Here is an 18,017-nt window from a genome sequence, read left to right as displayed (position 1 = left end):
CTGCCTGAGCTATTAACTAATGTTTTTAGGATTGTTTTTGACTTGGCTAAATTTCTATTGTGCAGGGCAAAGCACAAGCATGATATTGTTTTTTGTTGTTGTTTGGTTTTGGGTTTTTGTGTGTGTGTGTGTGTGTGTGTGTGTGTGTGTGTCCAAAAACATTGTCTTGCACTCCAGTAACCTTCCATGAACACGCTGCTGTTTGCAATTTGGCTAGATTTGCTAAACACCAGCCATCTTTCCGAAGAGGGGCGCGGACATTCGATTAAGAAACTTAACGAAAATAGTTCGCTAATGAGTATACATTGATAGGGTAAGTTTTGGATATATGTTTTTGCAAGACTGTGCTAAGACGCACTAAAATGTAGAGCTATTTCATACTTAATAGTGTGACGTCCATAAATGGGCATTCAGCTAAAGTGATTTGGGAGGAAGCTCTTTTAGAAGTGTTCTTTCTAATGCGTATATAGCTAGCTAGGTTAACTTTCACCATTTACTGGTCCATGTCGCACTTTAGTATTAGAAGTGTGTCTACATAGGTTAAGTTGGAAATGGAAGAACTACTTTGTGTTCAGATTGTATCCAGTGTGTATCCAGTCTGTCATTTCCGCTTATTCGGCTCATTTTGCCCTTGGAATCTTCTTCATTTGCTTTATTATTGACCTCTATGTAGCAGTCATGTTTTAAATTACACAAATGAAAACCATACGTGTAATGTTGCATTTCTTTATTATTTGTCGTAGGTGCTTTTAAGATCAGAATACGTCTCAAACGCAAGAATGCACACGTTGCGCTTGAAAAACAAAACAAAACAAAAAAACCTTGCACGACATGTATGTGCGCGTATGCAGCAGTTTGCTTCTGGCCTACTTGATCCTGAACTAATATCCGCTATTAAGATGAAGGATGAGAAGTTAGGATGTTTTTTTGTTCCTTTAATAGATTTTTGTAGCGTGCTTCCTCCTCACTCAAGGTTAATATATGTGCTTCCACACTCCTGTTTTGTTTCCAATAGTTTTGTTGTTGTATTTTTTTTTCTCCGAATTTACGGTGGCTTACGGTAGACTTGGTGGCAATGGTTCGATTAAAACAAGCGCTGCGGTTCGTTAGCGCAGGGACGCTTCGTACGCCGGTGCAAACTGAATAAGCGGACCGAGACCCCTTGAGCTGGTAGGTCTCGGTTCGCTTCTAAATGCTGGCGTGGTTCTGTTCAACTAGAACACTACAGACCAACGGCACCACGTGCACCAAACATATCACAAGACGAGACCCTAAACTCCGCCTAAGAAAACAGAGTGGCAGTAGTTAAAATAAGCAGAAGGAAAACATGGAACAACGAGGAAGTGAATGCCTAATTAGCATTTGCTCCAGTGAGCTTATCTGTGATATACGGGGGAAAACGAACAAAAAAGTATTCAGCCAAGTATGCGAAATATGCTTCTTGCAACGGAGAAAGATCTCGCGCTGTTTTTGCCGGTTCATGCACTTTGCCCGCTGTTCCTAAAAAAAAAAATACACCCCACATCCCCACAAGTGCATTTAGCACAGGGTAGAGCATTGACTGACATCATTGTAGTTTTGTCGCTAAATAAACGTAATAACGGCTGTTCAGTCAGAATGTGACCGTATGCATATGGCTTTTGTTTACATCGTTTGATTCCATGGTAAATATGTCAGTGGGAATGTTCAGCGAGCCAAGACTTTCTGGTTTTTGACCTAAGGTAGCGAACTACAAATATAAACGCGACCTCCGATGACTTTATGTCCCGGCCCATAACATAGAAACCTGTTAGGTACGAGTCAGACAGATGCGTATATGCCATTTCTCTCTTTCTCTCCCTATTTGACTCAGATTGGAGATGAATGAGGACGCGTTTGAGGTACCTGAAAGGAATGAATACCGGTACCTGGTGCAGGAGGAAGAGGAGGATGAGGTCCAGTATGTTCGGCGTCACTATGTCAGCCCCTTCCTGGTGCTGTCTCGCAGGTGTATATTCTTCATAACCTGCGGCGTGCTTGCTCTGATCGCGCTTGCTGGATATCTGGCTTATGTGGCCCAGACTCCGCCCCCAGGGTTTGTTGAGGTGTTCGTGGACTGTGGTTGGCTGCGAGGGCGCTGGGAAAGCGGAGCGTACTCCTTCAAGGGTATCCCATATGCCATTCCACCTGTTGGCCAGCACCGTTGGCAACCTCCAGTGGACCTGCGGGATGCTGGGGAGTGCTGGCACAGTGTTTACGATGCCACACGTTTCCGTAGCATCTGCGCACAGGTGCAGCCTCTAGGGAAAGATGGCCGTGTGCTTGGACAGGAGGACTGCCTGCACCTGAGTGTGTGGACGCCAAGCCTGCAACCAGCTGAACCGCTGCCCGTTATGGTGTGGATCCATGGAGGGTACTTGCACATGTTGAGTGGGCAGGAGAAAGGCTACTCCCCTACCGAGGAGCTAGCAAGTCAAGCACAGACTGTATTCGTCAGCCTCAACTATAGGCTCAATGCATTTGGCTTCATGGCCTTGGAGATCCTGAGAGAAGGTTCTCCCACCAATACCTCAGGTCAGTTCCTTACTACCCCACTGTATGAGTAGTTCTATATCTGTCCTAACATTTCAGGAAAGCTGTCCATCTTGGATGATGAAATTGACTGCCTACTTAGCACGCTCTACTGTACTTACAGAGTCACTTCCTTTCCATCTAGGATTAGTCAGTCAGTCAGTCAGTCTGATCTGTGATCTGTCTATCTTATTTATCGACTACAGCAGTAGTCGGTGGCAGATTTTCAGCCAAAACTCCAATCTTTTTCTCATGATTAGATTATGGGAACAAGGGTGAAATTGCTGAAATGGTTCATTTTGAACACAGGGAACTATGGCTTCATGGACCAGATTCAAGTTCTTAAGTGGATTCAAAGAAACATCCATGTGTTTGGTGGAGACCCAGGAAAAGTCACCTTATTTGGTCAAAGCTCAGGTGAAGTTCTTGTATTTTGATGCTCTATGCTGCTTTTTTCTGTAATTGGACTAGTAATTTGTTGTTGATGTTTTTTGACTCTGAACAGCAGTTGATTGGATTTGAAATGAAAATCGTTGTTTAAAGTGCACACTTTCAATTTAATGTATGTCCATGTCAGGTGAATCATTTGGAAACTACAACACATTTTGCATGTAAAAAAGACTACCATAAATAAAAGAACACAGTTCTTTTAATAAATAAAAGAACACAGTTCTTTATCGGTTTTATCTAACCCTCTTATGCAAGATGCAAACCTCTGGTAAGATCAAGAAAAGAAAATCAGTTTGCTGAGTGTATAACATGTTTTATGAACAGATGAGAGGACCTAAGAATCGTAACATAAGATTGTAATGTAAGAAACCTCTAGATAACTCAGAAGAAAAAAATCCTTTTTTACTGAGGGCTTAATTGTAAAGTTTAGTGATCCTAGTGCACAATCAGGTGAAACCTATGAAGTGAACTTATGAACACATTATCTCAAAAAGTACTTCCATTTGTGAATAGAACAAATTATACAGATTTACAGCTTCATTTTTAAATACCTATTGATTACATTTAGAAATACCATTAAGAAAATATGTCTTCCTTAATTGTTTGTTGGCTGTCCAAACAATTGCCCGGACTTCCATTATAAACGTGAGTCAATGAGTGTTCCATTCTCTTCTAATCCAAAGAAACATGTCTGTGTCAATCAACCACACAGACATTAGGATGAAAAACATGAGTATTCCTTTGTGATGGAGTGAGGAACATGTGGAGGGTAAAAGGGGAATCTTCTCCTGATCCAAAGCATTGTGCCACAACTGTAAAAATAAATAAATAATGGCAGCAGGATCAGTTCAGAAGCGCAGAGAAGCGCCTTACCTGCTCAGATCTAATCAAATGCCTCAAAATGTATTGGATGGCCTATCACCTTGCAGCAGGGCAATGAGATAAAATACAGAAGTAACTATTTTTTAAGGGCCAAAAATGGACTGCTCTCAGCTGCACAAATGAATCATCTGATCTGAACTCTAGTGAACAAGAATTTCATTAACTGAAGTGTAAAAAAAAACAAACAAAAAAAAACAACTGAATCAGGCCTGGCATAAACATCGCCAGGGAAGATGGCCAAGGTTTGTTTCTACAAAGTTTGTAGATTGCAGACTTCTGGCAGTTGTCAAACATTACAGGTTTTTTTTTTTACCATTATACTAAGAACTTGTGGTCCCTTGAAATGTGGTTATATATATATATATATATATATATATATATATATATATATATATATATATATATATATATATATAATATATAAGGGATGTGATTTATATCTGGTTTATCTTGTATAGATGCCATTACTCTTCAGTTAAAGCTGACTTTTCACTTTAACCTCAAAGTAAGGAAATTGTTTCATTTCAAATCCAGTTTGCAAGTTTGGAGACAAAAAATGCCATTGTCTGTTTGCAGACTGCACAGTATACACATACAGTTTAGTATTGTGCCATGTGTACTATTCATAATATGCCTTATGACATTACAGCATATTGCAATAACTGGTAAGTTGATCCTTATAATAACTTCTATATTACATTTTAAAATACTTACAAGGAGGAACATCAGTGTGGACTTTGATGATGTCACCACTAGCGAAGGGCCTGTTCCATCGTGCCATTGACATGAGTGGCTCGTATGTATATAATGCCTCTTTGGAATCTGCTGAGAGAGCCAACCTTGTGTTTCTGAGGAAAACGGGCTGCAAGGATGCCGCTTGCCTTCGAAAGCTAAACATAGAACAGATCCTACAGGTGAGATGTGTGCAGCTGATCTATGCACTTGCCCACTTAGTCTCCAGAAACAAGGCTGAAGTACTATTGAAGCCAGTTTCCAGTGTACACACTACCAGCTGAGCCAATCAGTATATTGTATTTTGGAAACAGCCATCACAATCAGCATTGTTTGTGTTCTACTTGTAATAGTAGTTGGGGTTTCTGGAGCTTATTGAACTGAGTTTAGTTACTGGTGACATAGATCCTCATTGAGTCCACATTGCTTTTCTGTTCAGTTTGCAAAATATTCTAGACAGTTAGCCAAGGTCACGAGACAGTCAGAACTAAAACACTTGGGGGTCCTGAAGAAGTGATTTCAAGACATCTATATAAGGAGTTGACTGACATTTTAACCTTGACCTTTTCCCTCACTTCCCAGGCTATTCCATGGGATGAATATCCATCATGGGCAGGATCTGGTATGATGGACATCCCAGTTAAAGAACATTTTTGTGGCCCTGTAGCAGTTGTGGATGGTCATGTTCTCTCTGCTCCTCCATTTGACACCTGGGAGAAACATGGATTTTATAATGATGTTCCATTCATAGTTGGGACAACAGAGCAAGAAAGTGACTACAGGTAAATGCTACTCAGTACACAGCTTACACCTTTCATTTTCCTAACCCTTACATCCATATGGTACTAAATGAATGCTTTTGTCTCATCGCAAGTCCCCCACTGCAGAACATCTCCACATGGACTTGGGGAGACTACCAATGGTTTGTAACAGGTATGCTGGTATTATGACTCCTTTAAGACATATTCTAAGAAGCCTCAGTTTTATTTATTTTAAGCACCCCCTTCATTACCACAAATAGAGAAACTGAGGCCTTTTGGAGATGTCGTGCTGTCCCAGGCCCTGAGGTTGTACAACAGCACGGCTCCCTGCCCAACCAATGACCGCTGTCCTGAATGGCTCTACACTACTTTGGTGTCTGATATGAGGGTCGGGTGCCCTAACAATGACCTGGCAAGGCGAGCCGCAGGTGACAATACAAATATATGCCTTAAGATCCTAAAAAGACTATCCATATAGTGTTTCTCTTTATAGTCTGTGTGTTTAAGACATTATGAAGACATTAAAAATATGACAGACAAAGACTACTAAAGACAATAGTGCATTTGAGACCTATTGTAAACTCAGCAGGTGAAGTCTGCTGTTATCTGTGGAACAGATGGTCGGCCATGCTCTCTCAGCTATTTAAAGGTGTCCTTTTTGTTTTCCAGAGGCTTTGAAGAGTCCCGTGTACCGTTACGTGGTGGCCTACACCCCATCCCGAGCAGTGAACTCCTCCAGCCTGTTCCCCTACCCCAGTCGCTTCTCTGTACACGTGCTGGACAGCCTGGCCTTCTTCAGAGGCTTTGAAGAGGCGCTAGGGGCACCGTCCAAAGAAGACAGAGCTTTCCAGGAGGTGCTCACCACTTACTTCATTCACTTTGCAAAAGAAGGTAAGCTTATTTTGTCGGCCAAGCCACATTTCTGGAATAAAATCACAAATAAGATTCTGATAGCTGCTAGAACACTAAACGTTCTGTCTTTTTCATGTCATAGGAAAGATGCCTGTGGATTGGCCGGAGTTTCCCTCCTACACAGCCGTGTTGGACCAGAAGCTTTCTGTGGCACAAAACCTTACAGCAGAGAGGTGTGCCCTGTGGGAACAGAATGGATTTTATCCATATGCCTGGATCAACTGAGTGTTTCCCTAAATGTCTGCAATTAGTACAAAAAAAAAAGAAAACAAATCACCTTGTATTATAACTTACTGAATCTCTTCAGTAAGTTTGCCGTTTTAAAAGAAAAAACAGAATGGCAGGAAACATGGAGTGTGAGGAGTCGTTTGCACTGAGCCAAATAAATTTAGTTGTATATTATAATAGTAGTTAAATGGTGTTCGGTATGGATAAATAGCTTATTGCATCATTTAGAGCCTTACTAGTGGTGACTTTCACATGGGGAAAATGCAAGCATATAGTCCTTCATAAATCTTTTCAGTTCACATACTGGTAAGTGCAATGCAAATGTTTCCAAAGGCATTCTCAAAGTCATAGACCTACTGTTTGTATTCACATGAACATTTCTCCACCGTCATGAATGGTAACTTGTGTTCATTCTATCTGTGATCAAAGGGTCTCTGGTACCTCCAGAGGAAGCACCATGATTAAGGGAAGAGGTTTAATCACAGGCTATAGGCCTGGACTGATTATTCACCACTCCTTATTCCATCTTTGAGGTTAAATTAACAGTGGATCAGTTGAGCTGCGTAACGTGGATGAAAGGCCTCCATTGAAAAACAGCACATGAAAGCACTGACTTGTACAGAGCCCTATCAAAGCACAGGTTGTGTTGTGTTGTTGACCAATACCATGGGGTCTGTGTGTGAGATTGAGATTGCCTATTGCACTAGTTTTCTGTAACCTTTGTTTGCACCTTTTATTGAAAGCATACATTTTATGCAATGAATTTATTTTGAATGAGGGAGAAAAATAGGGGGGGGGGGGTCACTTCAGTCTTTATTTGCATAAAGCTTTGTTCTCTTTTTTTACTACAATAAATAACTTTTCCAAATGAGGTTGGATTATCCTTTATTTTTCAGATTTTGCACTAGGGAACAAAGTGACAGGCAGATCATTCTGAGGGAACATGATTTTGCTGAAAAGCCTAAATGTATCCCTGTAACTGTTGCAAAAAGTTGGAAAAAAAACCAAAACACACCAAACAAACCACCACATACCTTGTTGAACTGGGGGGGGGGGTGGTTTAGAATGGCAGAAACTGGGACGTGAGACTCAGATTTGCTGGAGCATCACAAGCTCAGGCCCATATCGTCACGCTTGGATAAAGAGTGCCCATTACTAAAGTGGTTTCTGTAAGCCGTGAGGAACGACCCGCTGCTGGGAACGCCCAGTGTCCACCCACATACCGTCATGCTCATTCAAACATGCGGGGGCCGTATTGCACATACGCTTGTTAATTATCACTTGAAACAAAATCTTGAATTGTTGGATGCCACAGATCTACTTCGCCCATTCAGAAAAGGGCAACGTCCCTGTCCCCTGTCAATCAAACTCGGCCCGTGTCAACACCGAGTGAAATGCTTCATTATGTCATTTGAAACTTAAATATTACAGGCTTCGATTCCCTCTGTGAGGTGGATGCACTACTCTTTACGCCAGTCCATATAGAGAATGATTTTAAATACAAAAAAAGAAAGCCATGACAACATGGTAGAGCTAAGCGTAAGGTTGGTTATGCATTTTAGAACGAACTTTTTTTTTTTCCCCTTTTTTTTCTTTTTTTTTTTTTTTTTTTTTAAATCAACCATTTGAAATCTTAGACCAGTAAATGGCATAGAAAACAGGACTGTTAGTTTCAACAGAAAGCACCATGGTTCTGAAAAACAAATTCTACACCTTTCAGTGCTTTTGTCTTTTATCTGAAAATAAAACACATTTTGGGAGGGGAGGAAAAAAAAAATTAAAATGAAAATACTGTCATCCAGGGTGGTCAGTGAAAATCTACAAAGATCTGGGGGACAGACTGAAGAGAAGACAGGCAGATCTCTTGCCCTTTCTTTGGCTCTCTCCATTTTCTCTTTCCTTCATGTAAAGACATGAGAGGAAAAACAAGCCCCCATACAGTAAGCAGTGTGTCAAGTCCTGTGTGATGTCATTTCCTTTCCGAATCATGCAGTCTTTTCAGTAGGAACCGTAGCGATCCTATAGTGGGGGGGAGGAAAAAAAATTAAATGAGCAAGCTCAACATGTCTGCCAAAAGAAGAGCGGAACAGGAGCTTTTCACACGGGGGATGAAATAAACCAGCTGCTTTAATTAGCAAGAAGTGAATGTCTGCATACATATGAAACCTTTACCGCAGCCAGAAAAGCATTTTGTTAGGATTTCCTAACTTCTGTTCTGTTGGAGTATCCACAATTCGCTCACAATGGGTTTGATACGTAGTGGACAGTACTGTGCACTGTTAGCTCAGTAATTCCACAGACTGTCTGTGTGAGATGACGCTAGGTCACAGCGTTAGTTTTTGGTGGTGGGGCAATGTGTGGACCACTTACCTGAATGGTGTTCATAACTCCGTTAGCCAATACGGCCATCTTCCCAGCCACTGTTTTCACACCCTGCTTAAACTGGGCAATGTCCGGCCCAGAGGGAAGCACGCTCTCGAACCCTGATGCTCCTACAGCATGCACACAGATCCACATTTAATCAACTGGCCTTCAATTATACACAAATTTTTCATACATCAGTAAGAAGTATAAAGGTGTAAACATGTTCACCTGAGCGACTGCTACCATCTCCAAACAGGTCAGCAGAACTAATGGAGGTATTACCAGACATACTCTCCAGACGAACTTTTGCTTCATACTGGGAGGACATACATACACACGTTCAGGAAAAGCACAAAGCAGGAGTTTATTTTTATTTAGCCTGCTTGTTTCTCACCCGTCATCAGCGGCATTAAACATAGTTAAGGCAAGTGAGCCCACTGTTCTCCGTACCTCAGCGTTGCTTTCCCGGCCAAAAAACATGTCAGAAGAGATGGCTTTAGCATTAGCGAACTTCTGCCGTGCCTCGCTAGACTCTGCGACGGGGGCAGAAATGTCCGGCTTCCGCCTGTTAGGCAACCTGACACGTCCCACAATTCAGTTGGTCATCTGTCAACCTCATATTCCAGTCCATTCCATATTCCAGTACAATTTAGTTTTACCAGGAAGACTTTCATGATGTGGGAAAGAATAGCATAATTATATAAATCAAGCAACCATGGAGAGAATGACTAACCTTTCTCCGATTGGCTGGATGCTCGAGATGGTCACTTCGGTTTCTTTAGGCTCCTCCTTCTCCAAAACCCAGGAGGAAGAGAAAGAGGCGGAGCCTGAATCCGTATCCCACCGTGAGCCAAAGCTGTCTCCGGTTGTGAAAGGGTTGTCCTTGTACCTGGCAGAACACAGTAGGCACAGATTACACACATGCACACGTCTCCAGTATATTTCACATATTCGGTCCATACACATCTATACATTAAATCCTTACAAAAGTAGAAAAATGGCTGAAAAAGCTATGCTGAATTTCCAAAATGACAGTCAAGATGACAATAACACGAACTACACACTTTAAAATCAAGCCACACCGGTCATAGCTGTTTGTAGGAGGGATCATTTGTAACCGACAATTAAAGCCTGTAGGTTGTTAAACCTTTGGGTTCATCCAAGCAGGCACAGACTTGGATGAACCCAAGAAACATCCCATCTCATGATCTGTTATGATAATGAATCTTACCAGGCTTCTAAGACAAGAGGATAAACCATAGACATGGAAATTACTCTCTCACACACACACACACACCTGCAGACACTTGCTACGGACTGGTAGAGACTTACTTTGGTGGTCCAGAGGTAAACCCCGGCTCATCAAACATGTCCAGTTTGGAGCGAGAGGAAGACTTTGACCCCACTGGGGTCTCCTGCTCAATTACTTGCATCTCTGACATCACAGAGTGAGAGACGACACTGCAGAAACGGCCAAAAAAAGACGATCATCTGCCGTGCTACTGACTGGCCACTCACTAACGTCTATATCTTGTGTCTATATCAGCATTTCCCAAACCTTGCACACCACACATTTCACTGCTCCCCCGCCACAAAGCAGCTAACTCTGAACTAATTAACAACAGGTGCTTCGAAGCAGGGGACAGACCGACGGGCCCAGTGCAGGGACACACCAGGAGTGGGTTGGAGGCAGGTGGTGGCATGACGGAGGAGGGTGGAGCGCACTCACCTCCTGGTGCCCAGGCCCATGCCCAGCCGCTCAGCCTGCTCCCGTTTCTTCCCTTGCAGGTTCTGCAGCCGCTTCTCCTCCATCTTCCTGTCAATCTCCAGCTCTTTGTAGGCCAGACGCATGGATGCCACACTGCCCGAAACGGAACCGGAAAGAAGGGCGGAGGAGTAAACAGACAAAACAAAAAACGGGCCATCTACGGTTACGATGCAGATGCCGAAACCGTACACTTCACGTAAAACACAAAATAACGACACTATTAAAGTTTCAAGCAGACAGCCCAAACGCAGAACTACGTTTGGAGAACGTCTTACTAGAGCATAGATTGTCTAGATGTCCCACCTGGACCAAGGCCATGTTAGACCTCCCGCACATATTGAAGTGTAAGGAGTGTCAGCGACTCACATGGACTCCTCAGCCTGTTTCTTGGCCTCGGCCACCTGCTCCTCCCTCATCTTCTCTGCCACGTGCGCTTGCTTCTCCACCTCACTGAAGCTCTGACTGCTCACCTTCTGGGCCCCCAAGCCCTTCTTGGCACCAAGCTGAAAACATACCAGTACATCCGTCAGGGCAAGACCCGACACCAAGCGACAAGCAATTCAAGGCAATCGCTTTTCTTAATCCCCACATGGACTTTGAAGAAAAAGAAAAACCTGCGTAACTAGGATTCAGATCAGACTTCTTTTTTTTTAAACCCATAAACAGAAAGCTGCTGTTGTAGACGAAGCAGGCAAGCTATTCTGCAATAATACTGATAACCCTTGTTTCTTTAGGGGCTTTAGGGACTGTCAAAAGTTGGATAATGCATGATGTTTGCACGACACCTGCTGGTTAATTCAGGAACTGCTGCGTCACAAGCTTAGAGACATTCAAAAGAATCTTGGGTGGACAAAGACTTCCAGAATTGCAGAATGGATAAACCTACCCCTTTTTTTGCAGTGGTTGGTTTCTTCTTCCCAATAATGCATGGTCTCACTTCTAAAAACAAGGAGAGAAATATCTTTCAGGAAGCCTGACTATCAGATGAGAGGTCTAAGCCTCTCCAACACTGAAGTTCTATTTTGGAAGACAGCACCATCTCCAGAGGCCAGACTGCAGATCATTAGTACAAGGTACCAATAAATAAATGAATGAATGAATGAATAAAGCAAAATCATGTCAGCAAAATGAGCTGCATTTTTCCTCAGGATAAAAACTCCAATTTCTCCACGCTATACCAGAACACAGACTGAGATATCCCAACTAAACTGAAATGAAACATGTCAGGTACTTTGACGATACTGCACCAAATTAATAATGAAGGCACTAATGATGCCCATATCTCAGTCTGGCCAACTGCATGTGAACCCTGTAAAATGGACTGAACTAAGTGGGGAAAGAAAAATGAGAAGTTAGGCCTGATTAACCACACAGGCACTCTGTATACAGACAGAGAAAGGAAGCACCACTAATCTCATTATTCCAGTGCATTAATCGCCACTGGTCCTCTGCGCGTCAGACCTGTTCTGAAGCACTTGGAACTAACGCCCTTAGAGAACACTGGCCTTGCTGCTCAAGTGATTTCCACAAGGGCAGTCACCAATCGTTTCACTGGTAGGACTAATGCGTGGGAAGTAGTGCACTTTTAAGCTTTTCTGCACTGTTTGGATCCAAGTGGGGGGGGGGGAAATATCCAGCTAGAGCAAAGATGACAGGCGGTTACAGTGGAGAAAAGAAGTTACTGTTGAAGGCCACAAGGTGGCCGTGACATTAGAATAAAAGTTTGTACCTTTTTCCACTTCATCAAATTTTGGCACAAAACGTCTGCAAGTTGAAAAGCGATAGCGTGTTGGTTTCTTAGTGCAGCTTCCGAGTTTTCCTCCTTGCAAAATGATTATGTAGAACATTACAAGTCACCTGATTAACTTCAAGCTTTTGGGCTCCAGCAACTAGAAAGATGCAGGGTGTTGAGTGGGTGGTGATTTAGTACTAAAGGAGGGGGTGGGCCAAAGCAGGCGTGCCACACTGCACCCAAACATGAATCAAGCAAGAGACCATGCTGCTGATAGGCAACCAGCCAATTTGAAATTACTCAAGTCACCTGAAAGAGGCTCCGGCTCACCAGACGTCAACCTCATCGAGTCGTCTAGATTAACAAAGCACAGGATTAACAGAGGGGTCTTTTTTCTGAGGTGAATTACACAAGCCTGCTATGGGCCTCAACTGTCTCCTCAGTGGACAACTGATTGCAGTTCCTATCCTGCGTGCCATATCAAAGCTCTGGCATATTCTTACTCAACCATGCTGTGCACACAGCTCCACAGGTCACTAAGCGGGTTAAGAGTTCTCATGAGACTTGTACAATGCAGCAGTCGTATGGACACAAGGACTCTTTAGGAGGTTTTTATTTCCCCTCCATATTTCCTCCTGATGAATTTGATCGAAACATTTATGGCACAAGGTGTGATTGCAGAGATGTTACTAATAGTCATCCAATACCCATAAAAGGGTTTACAGGCAGTGCCACTCCATCATCCAATATAACTAACTGATCGTATGCACACCAATAAACACACCGCCCCCCCCAAACACACACACACACACACACACACACACACACACACACCCTCCCCCCCGCAAACTCACCTATAGTGGTCTTTGCATCTGAGCTTAACCCTTCAGTGCTGGGGCCATCCTCTAGCTCTGGGAGACAAAGAGCAGATATTTAAGTCACGTCTGCATTAAAGGAGAAACTCTTAGGTATAGAATATCAAGACAAGCGCAGCACGTCTACATTTTTCAAAACTCAAGATTGTTTTTGCTTGTGTGCACGTGTGGATAACTAAAAGTACACTCACGGGCAGCAATCATTTCGGGCACACCACTGTCCTGCTCGGGCTGAAGCGCACCAGTAACCGCGCCGTTCTGCTCTGACAGAGGAGGGGAGGACATGTTCCACCTGTTGGCAGGCTTCAGAACAGAAGCTGGTATGAACACAAGGGATTTTTTTTCCTTGTTCTGAAGACAAAGGCAAATGGTCTTAAGCACTGTGCCCTGATGTTTCTGCACATATGAAACTCAGAACACGAGTCTGTGAAGCCTACCTGAGTGTGCTCGTCAAAGAAATCCGTCTCTTTTTTCTCTGGTGCTGGAGTATGAGCACTTCCTGAAGTATCGATCCAAAGCTGCAGGGTAAAAATGAGACATTACCAGCAGCGCATACATAACACGTCAGAACGTTGTGACTGAGCAAAACATGCTGAGCAAATATCTGGGCTGTGTGTGAATACACAAGATGTAACAGGTTAAACTTATTAACAGTGATATAAAGTGAAGTTTGGACCACTGACACACAGGGTCAAAGGTGAGCTGAGAGCTTGTGTTGTGACTGCAAGTGAACAGCAGTGAGACTTGGGGTTCATTTAAAAATATGTGCATTTTCAAAAGGTCAGGAGAATGGATGCACACTATCGTTCCTATTTATGTTAAAAATCTGATAATGCAACATAACTAGGGTGAAATATACAAATTACATAGTACCTTCTACATGATGAAATGAACATATAATACGGAACAGAGTGATTTAACCATCTATTTGCTCTTAGAGTACTATTTACAACTGTTTGTTATCTGTGCTACTTGTTTGTCGTCAGGTGAAAAAGAATCATGTGACCTTTAGCCCGTCATTCCTGAAAACCCCTGATCAATCTTTATCGCATTTGCTTCCATCAGTATTCAAATCGTTCCACATCATCCAATTCAGATTTTAAATGCACTTTCAAATATTTAATATTATATTAGTATTATATATTGATATAATGCTATCATTAGTATTATATATTGATGTAATGCTAATATAGTATTAAACATAATATAAATTTGCACATTAAACGTGGATTAAAATTAAGACAGTGGTGCCATGGTAGTGGGTGTTGTGTAGGTAGCACATATCCACATTCCTGCTGGATCGATAATGCCCTTGCCACCCAAAAATAACCAACCAACAGCAGTTTTCTGTAGTCAAAAACTAATCTCTGATAAAGAGCTGGAAGATGCCTAACAAACAGATGACAGTTTCTTACAACTCAAAGTATTTATAATAAATGAATGACTTATCAAATGGCATATGAATAACCTTTTCACACAGGTAAGAACGCATGTACTAGATGCAGTTCCCATCAGCAGTGTAGGCCTGTACTTAGCTGCTACACCAGTCTTTCCTGCTGCTTACATTAGTGCCATATTTGGAGAGGGCGGCCTGGCCTAGCTGCCGGATCTTCTCCCGGTACATCTGCGCTGCGCGGCTGTTGTACTTCGCATTGGTGTCGTTGGTGGTGCAGCCATGCTGGCGGAAGAAGGCGGTCTTCAGCCGGAGGGCCAGAGGAACAGAGGTCAGCGTTTCGCTCACTGCCATCCTTATGATATGTAATTTTGGACATGTGGGTGTGAGAGAATCAGTCTGTATGGGGACTTACCGCATTGGCATTCCCGCCGACCTGCATACATCTCAGCTGAAACCAATTCCAGTTAGAGTCGAGCTCTGTGGATCTGAAACATGGGATATAAAGAGTTCATTTGACGAGTAACAAAACTACAACTTCCCATTTATTGAGTGTTCTGAGTGTCAAAATTTGTTGGATCGTTGGCCGAACTATACAAAAACTCTGAACGGTGAACAGAGGGATGCCCATACCAACCTGATAAAGCTTAGGTGCACACCAAGTGAACGGTGGATCCCTGAGCAGTCAATGCAAAGGAAAACTCCATAAGGAATACTAGCCCAGCTTGGATTCTTAGCAGCACAGTCAAAGCAGGCCTGATGGGAAAGTCCAGTTTAACATTTGAGTTCACTCCCAAATAATATATGCATTTTCATTCAGGCACAATTGAACGCGAGCTTCTCAAACTGAAAGCATCTGAGCTGTGTTCTGATCAAGATGAAACCTGATTCTCATCACCACGGTATGCTCACACCCATTCCACTCAAACACCCATTTCTTTTAGCGCACTCTTCCTTGTTCAGTTAAGTCTTCTATTACAGCTGTTCCTTCATGTCCAAGAGCCACAAAAGCTCAATATTAAGTAAAATGTGACACAATAGCTTAACTTCTAATGACATTAGCTAGCTATCCTTACACGGGGTAAAGCAGATAGTTTACATAATCAACTAGATAAAGGTGTACGCATATTACCAGCTTTGACGATTTGACAATCACACGTTTTCCGTGTTACAACCAATCGTCAACGTGAACAAAGCGGAAAGTCCAACCATCAAACAAAATGTGGAATAACTAGCTAGCCAGCCAAAAACACCTGTATAAAACGTGTAGCTATATGCTTTCACAACGACTTGGTTCTAGAGTAATAATTACGTTACAACATGACGTAAAGCCCACGGCTCTTGTTGCGAATTAGCTAGAGATAGCCTGGCTATAGCGTTATCTAGCTATTAGCGTTAGCTACCTGCTCGACATCTGGCTACTCATTCAGGGGTAAATAGTCTCCTTAACAACTGTCTCAGTAGCACACAACGTCAATAACATCATGGGATTTCAAATAGTCGTGGATGAGTTGTCTGGTTATGCGTATTAACAATAAGAATTTCATTTAGTTATTGTCAGCCATGAGCATCTGGCCGTATAGACAACAGAGGAAACAGCTATCCCGCTAGCTACGCTAACTACATCTTGTAGACATCAGCCGGCTAAATGAAGAGGGAAACGTAAGAATCTTAACGTTAGCAATCAAGCTGACTTGCCAAGTAAATCCAATGGTATAACATTTCTAATGTTGAATGGAAGATGAGGCGGATCACCTCAGCTGTGTTTGGGCTATCCTCTATTACCAAACTGTGTCTAATCAATTTCAATAACGTTAATTCCTTGTGTTTTATGTATACGTGGCTCACATACCTGGAATACTGGCTAGCTATTGACTTAGCAAATTCATGCTATCTATATAGCAATCTGTGACTAAACCCTAACTGCCCAGCTGATAGCAAGGCTAGCTTGCTCATTTCTAGGCCCCAGTCAACACCGGTTTAGCGAGCAACCGAGAAATGACACGTAGTCTAGTATAAGTTAAAAGATAACGAACATTGTAGAATTAAACACGACAACGGTTAAACTACGAAGTCACCTACAACTTATCAGCTATGTTACCTTATTTGTGGGGACCGACCGCAGTCTTTTAAAAATCGTAAGAATTTCAGTCTTGTTCGGTTCTGACGCCATCTTGCCACCTTACCAGTGTGAAACAGCGGCAGAGCAACACAAAAAAATTCCAAGTGGTCCGACGGAAATTTATTTTCTAAAATAAAAGCTATTATTATTGTGTTAGTTTGATAAAGCCATTATTCTACTTATTGTTCTTCTTAATATTCTGTTCACAAATTTGAAACTTTACGGCCCACAGATTTTGTCGTAAAACTACGAAATAGAAATATAGAAAGTTTGCTTGAGCTTTTGGGACATGTCGAACTTCCGGGTTTCGTGTAACAGCAAAGTCGATTTTTCCCTGGGGAATGAATGTTGGGACGTTCGTAAAGGTAAGATTCACAGTAGGCCAGTTTCACAGAACACCCACACGGAGCATCTCCTCTTCCTCATTCCCTCAACCTACATGGACGGCTAAACAACACCTCAGCTACCCCACAGCCAATTATCCCTCAACACAAATGACCACAACCCAAATTATACACCCCCAATCATTACCCCCACAGCTAAATAACCCATCTACTGCAACTATCCCACTCAGCCTCAACCACCCCACATCCAATTACTCCTAATTCAAAATGACCCCCTCAGCCCAATACCCCTCAACAACTACCACTTTCAATCAAAACCACCTCAACAGCTGTCACCTACCCCAAAGTAAATTACATCTCAACCTAAATTATCCACAGAGCCAAACAGTCCTCAGTCCCAACAGCTCAATAACCCCTCAGCCTTTAGTATCTCTTAATACAAATTAAACCTCAATCTCAAGACAAATACTTCTCAACAACTACCCCATCAGCCAAATTGTCCTCATCTATTACCCCCACAACTAAATAACACTTCTACTGCAACTCACCTCAGCCTCACCTACCCGACAGACAAATTACTCCTCATTCAAAATTACCCATCAGCCCAATATCCCCAACAACTATCACCTCCAACCATACCTATCCCAACAGCTTCAGCCTCAACAACTCCATAGCAAATACACCTCAATCAAATTGACTCCCCACAGCCAAATAACCTTCAACCCAAACTATCTCAAATACTCCTCAAACACAACTCCCTTGCAGGCAATTAGCCCTGAACCAAAATTACCCCCACAGCAAAATACTCCTCAACAACTATCTTATCAGCCTTCAGCTTTCAACCCACAACTAACACAACAGCTAAATAATGCATCAGCCTCAACTGTAAATTACATTTCATTTT

The 18,017-nt window shown here is 42.5% G+C and overlaps 2 protein-coding genes across 4 annotated transcripts; one reads left to right on the top strand and one right to left on the bottom strand.

Moving 5' to 3' along the window:
* The first annotated feature begins 155 nt into the window (after positions 1–155).
* si:ch211-71n6.4 (para-nitrobenzyl esterase) lies at positions 156–7,386 on the top strand. The gene is made up of 9 exons (XM_027012739.3): positions 156–313; positions 1,853–2,553; positions 2,860–2,967; positions 4,600–4,796; positions 5,197–5,396; positions 5,489–5,547; positions 5,636–5,803; positions 6,045–6,266; positions 6,370–7,386. The coding sequence occupies exons 2-9, from the start codon at positions 1,860–1,862 to the stop codon at positions 6,510–6,512; spliced, it is 1,791 nt and encodes a 596-aa protein (XP_026868540.1). The 5' UTR covers positions 156–313; positions 1,853–1,859; the 3' UTR covers positions 6,513–7,386.
* arfgap2 (ADP-ribosylation factor GTPase activating protein 2) lies at positions 7,384–16,905 on the bottom strand. 3 transcript variants are annotated; one of them, XM_081715684.1, is made up of 18 exons: positions 16,749–16,905; positions 15,285–15,403; positions 15,063–15,135; positions 14,819–14,950; positions 13,692–13,772; positions 13,446–13,557; positions 13,234–13,290; positions 12,689–12,733; positions 12,377–12,469; positions 11,534–11,586; positions 11,014–11,150; positions 10,609–10,740; positions 10,212–10,340; positions 9,613–9,768; positions 9,330–9,456; positions 9,108–9,195; positions 8,886–9,007; positions 7,384–8,534 (listed from the first exon to the last, which is right to left on the bottom strand). In XM_081715684.1, the coding sequence occupies exons 1-18, from the start codon at positions 16,818–16,820 to the stop codon at positions 8,514–8,516; spliced, it is 1,749 nt and encodes a 582-aa protein (XP_081571810.1). In that variant the 5' UTR covers positions 16,821–16,905; the 3' UTR covers positions 7,384–8,513. The 3 variants fall into 3 exon arrangements, with proteins under 3 accessions (XP_081571810.1, XP_026868541.2, XP_026868542.2); XM_027012740.3 differs by lacking the exon at positions 12,377–12,469; XM_027012741.3 differs by lacking the exons at positions 12,377–12,469; positions 12,689–12,733.
* Between the last annotated feature and the right edge of the window lie 1,112 nt (positions 16,906–18,017).

The sequence above is a fragment of the Electrophorus electricus genome, chromosome 6 (genome assembly GCF_041902795.1).
Source record: "Electrophorus electricus isolate QZ-2024a chromosome 6, ASM4190279v1, whole genome shotgun sequence".
Classification (NCBI taxonomy): domain Eukaryota; kingdom Metazoa; phylum Chordata; class Actinopteri; order Gymnotiformes; family Gymnotidae; genus Electrophorus; species Electrophorus electricus.
This window is presented reverse-complemented; position numbering and strand designations above follow the sequence as displayed.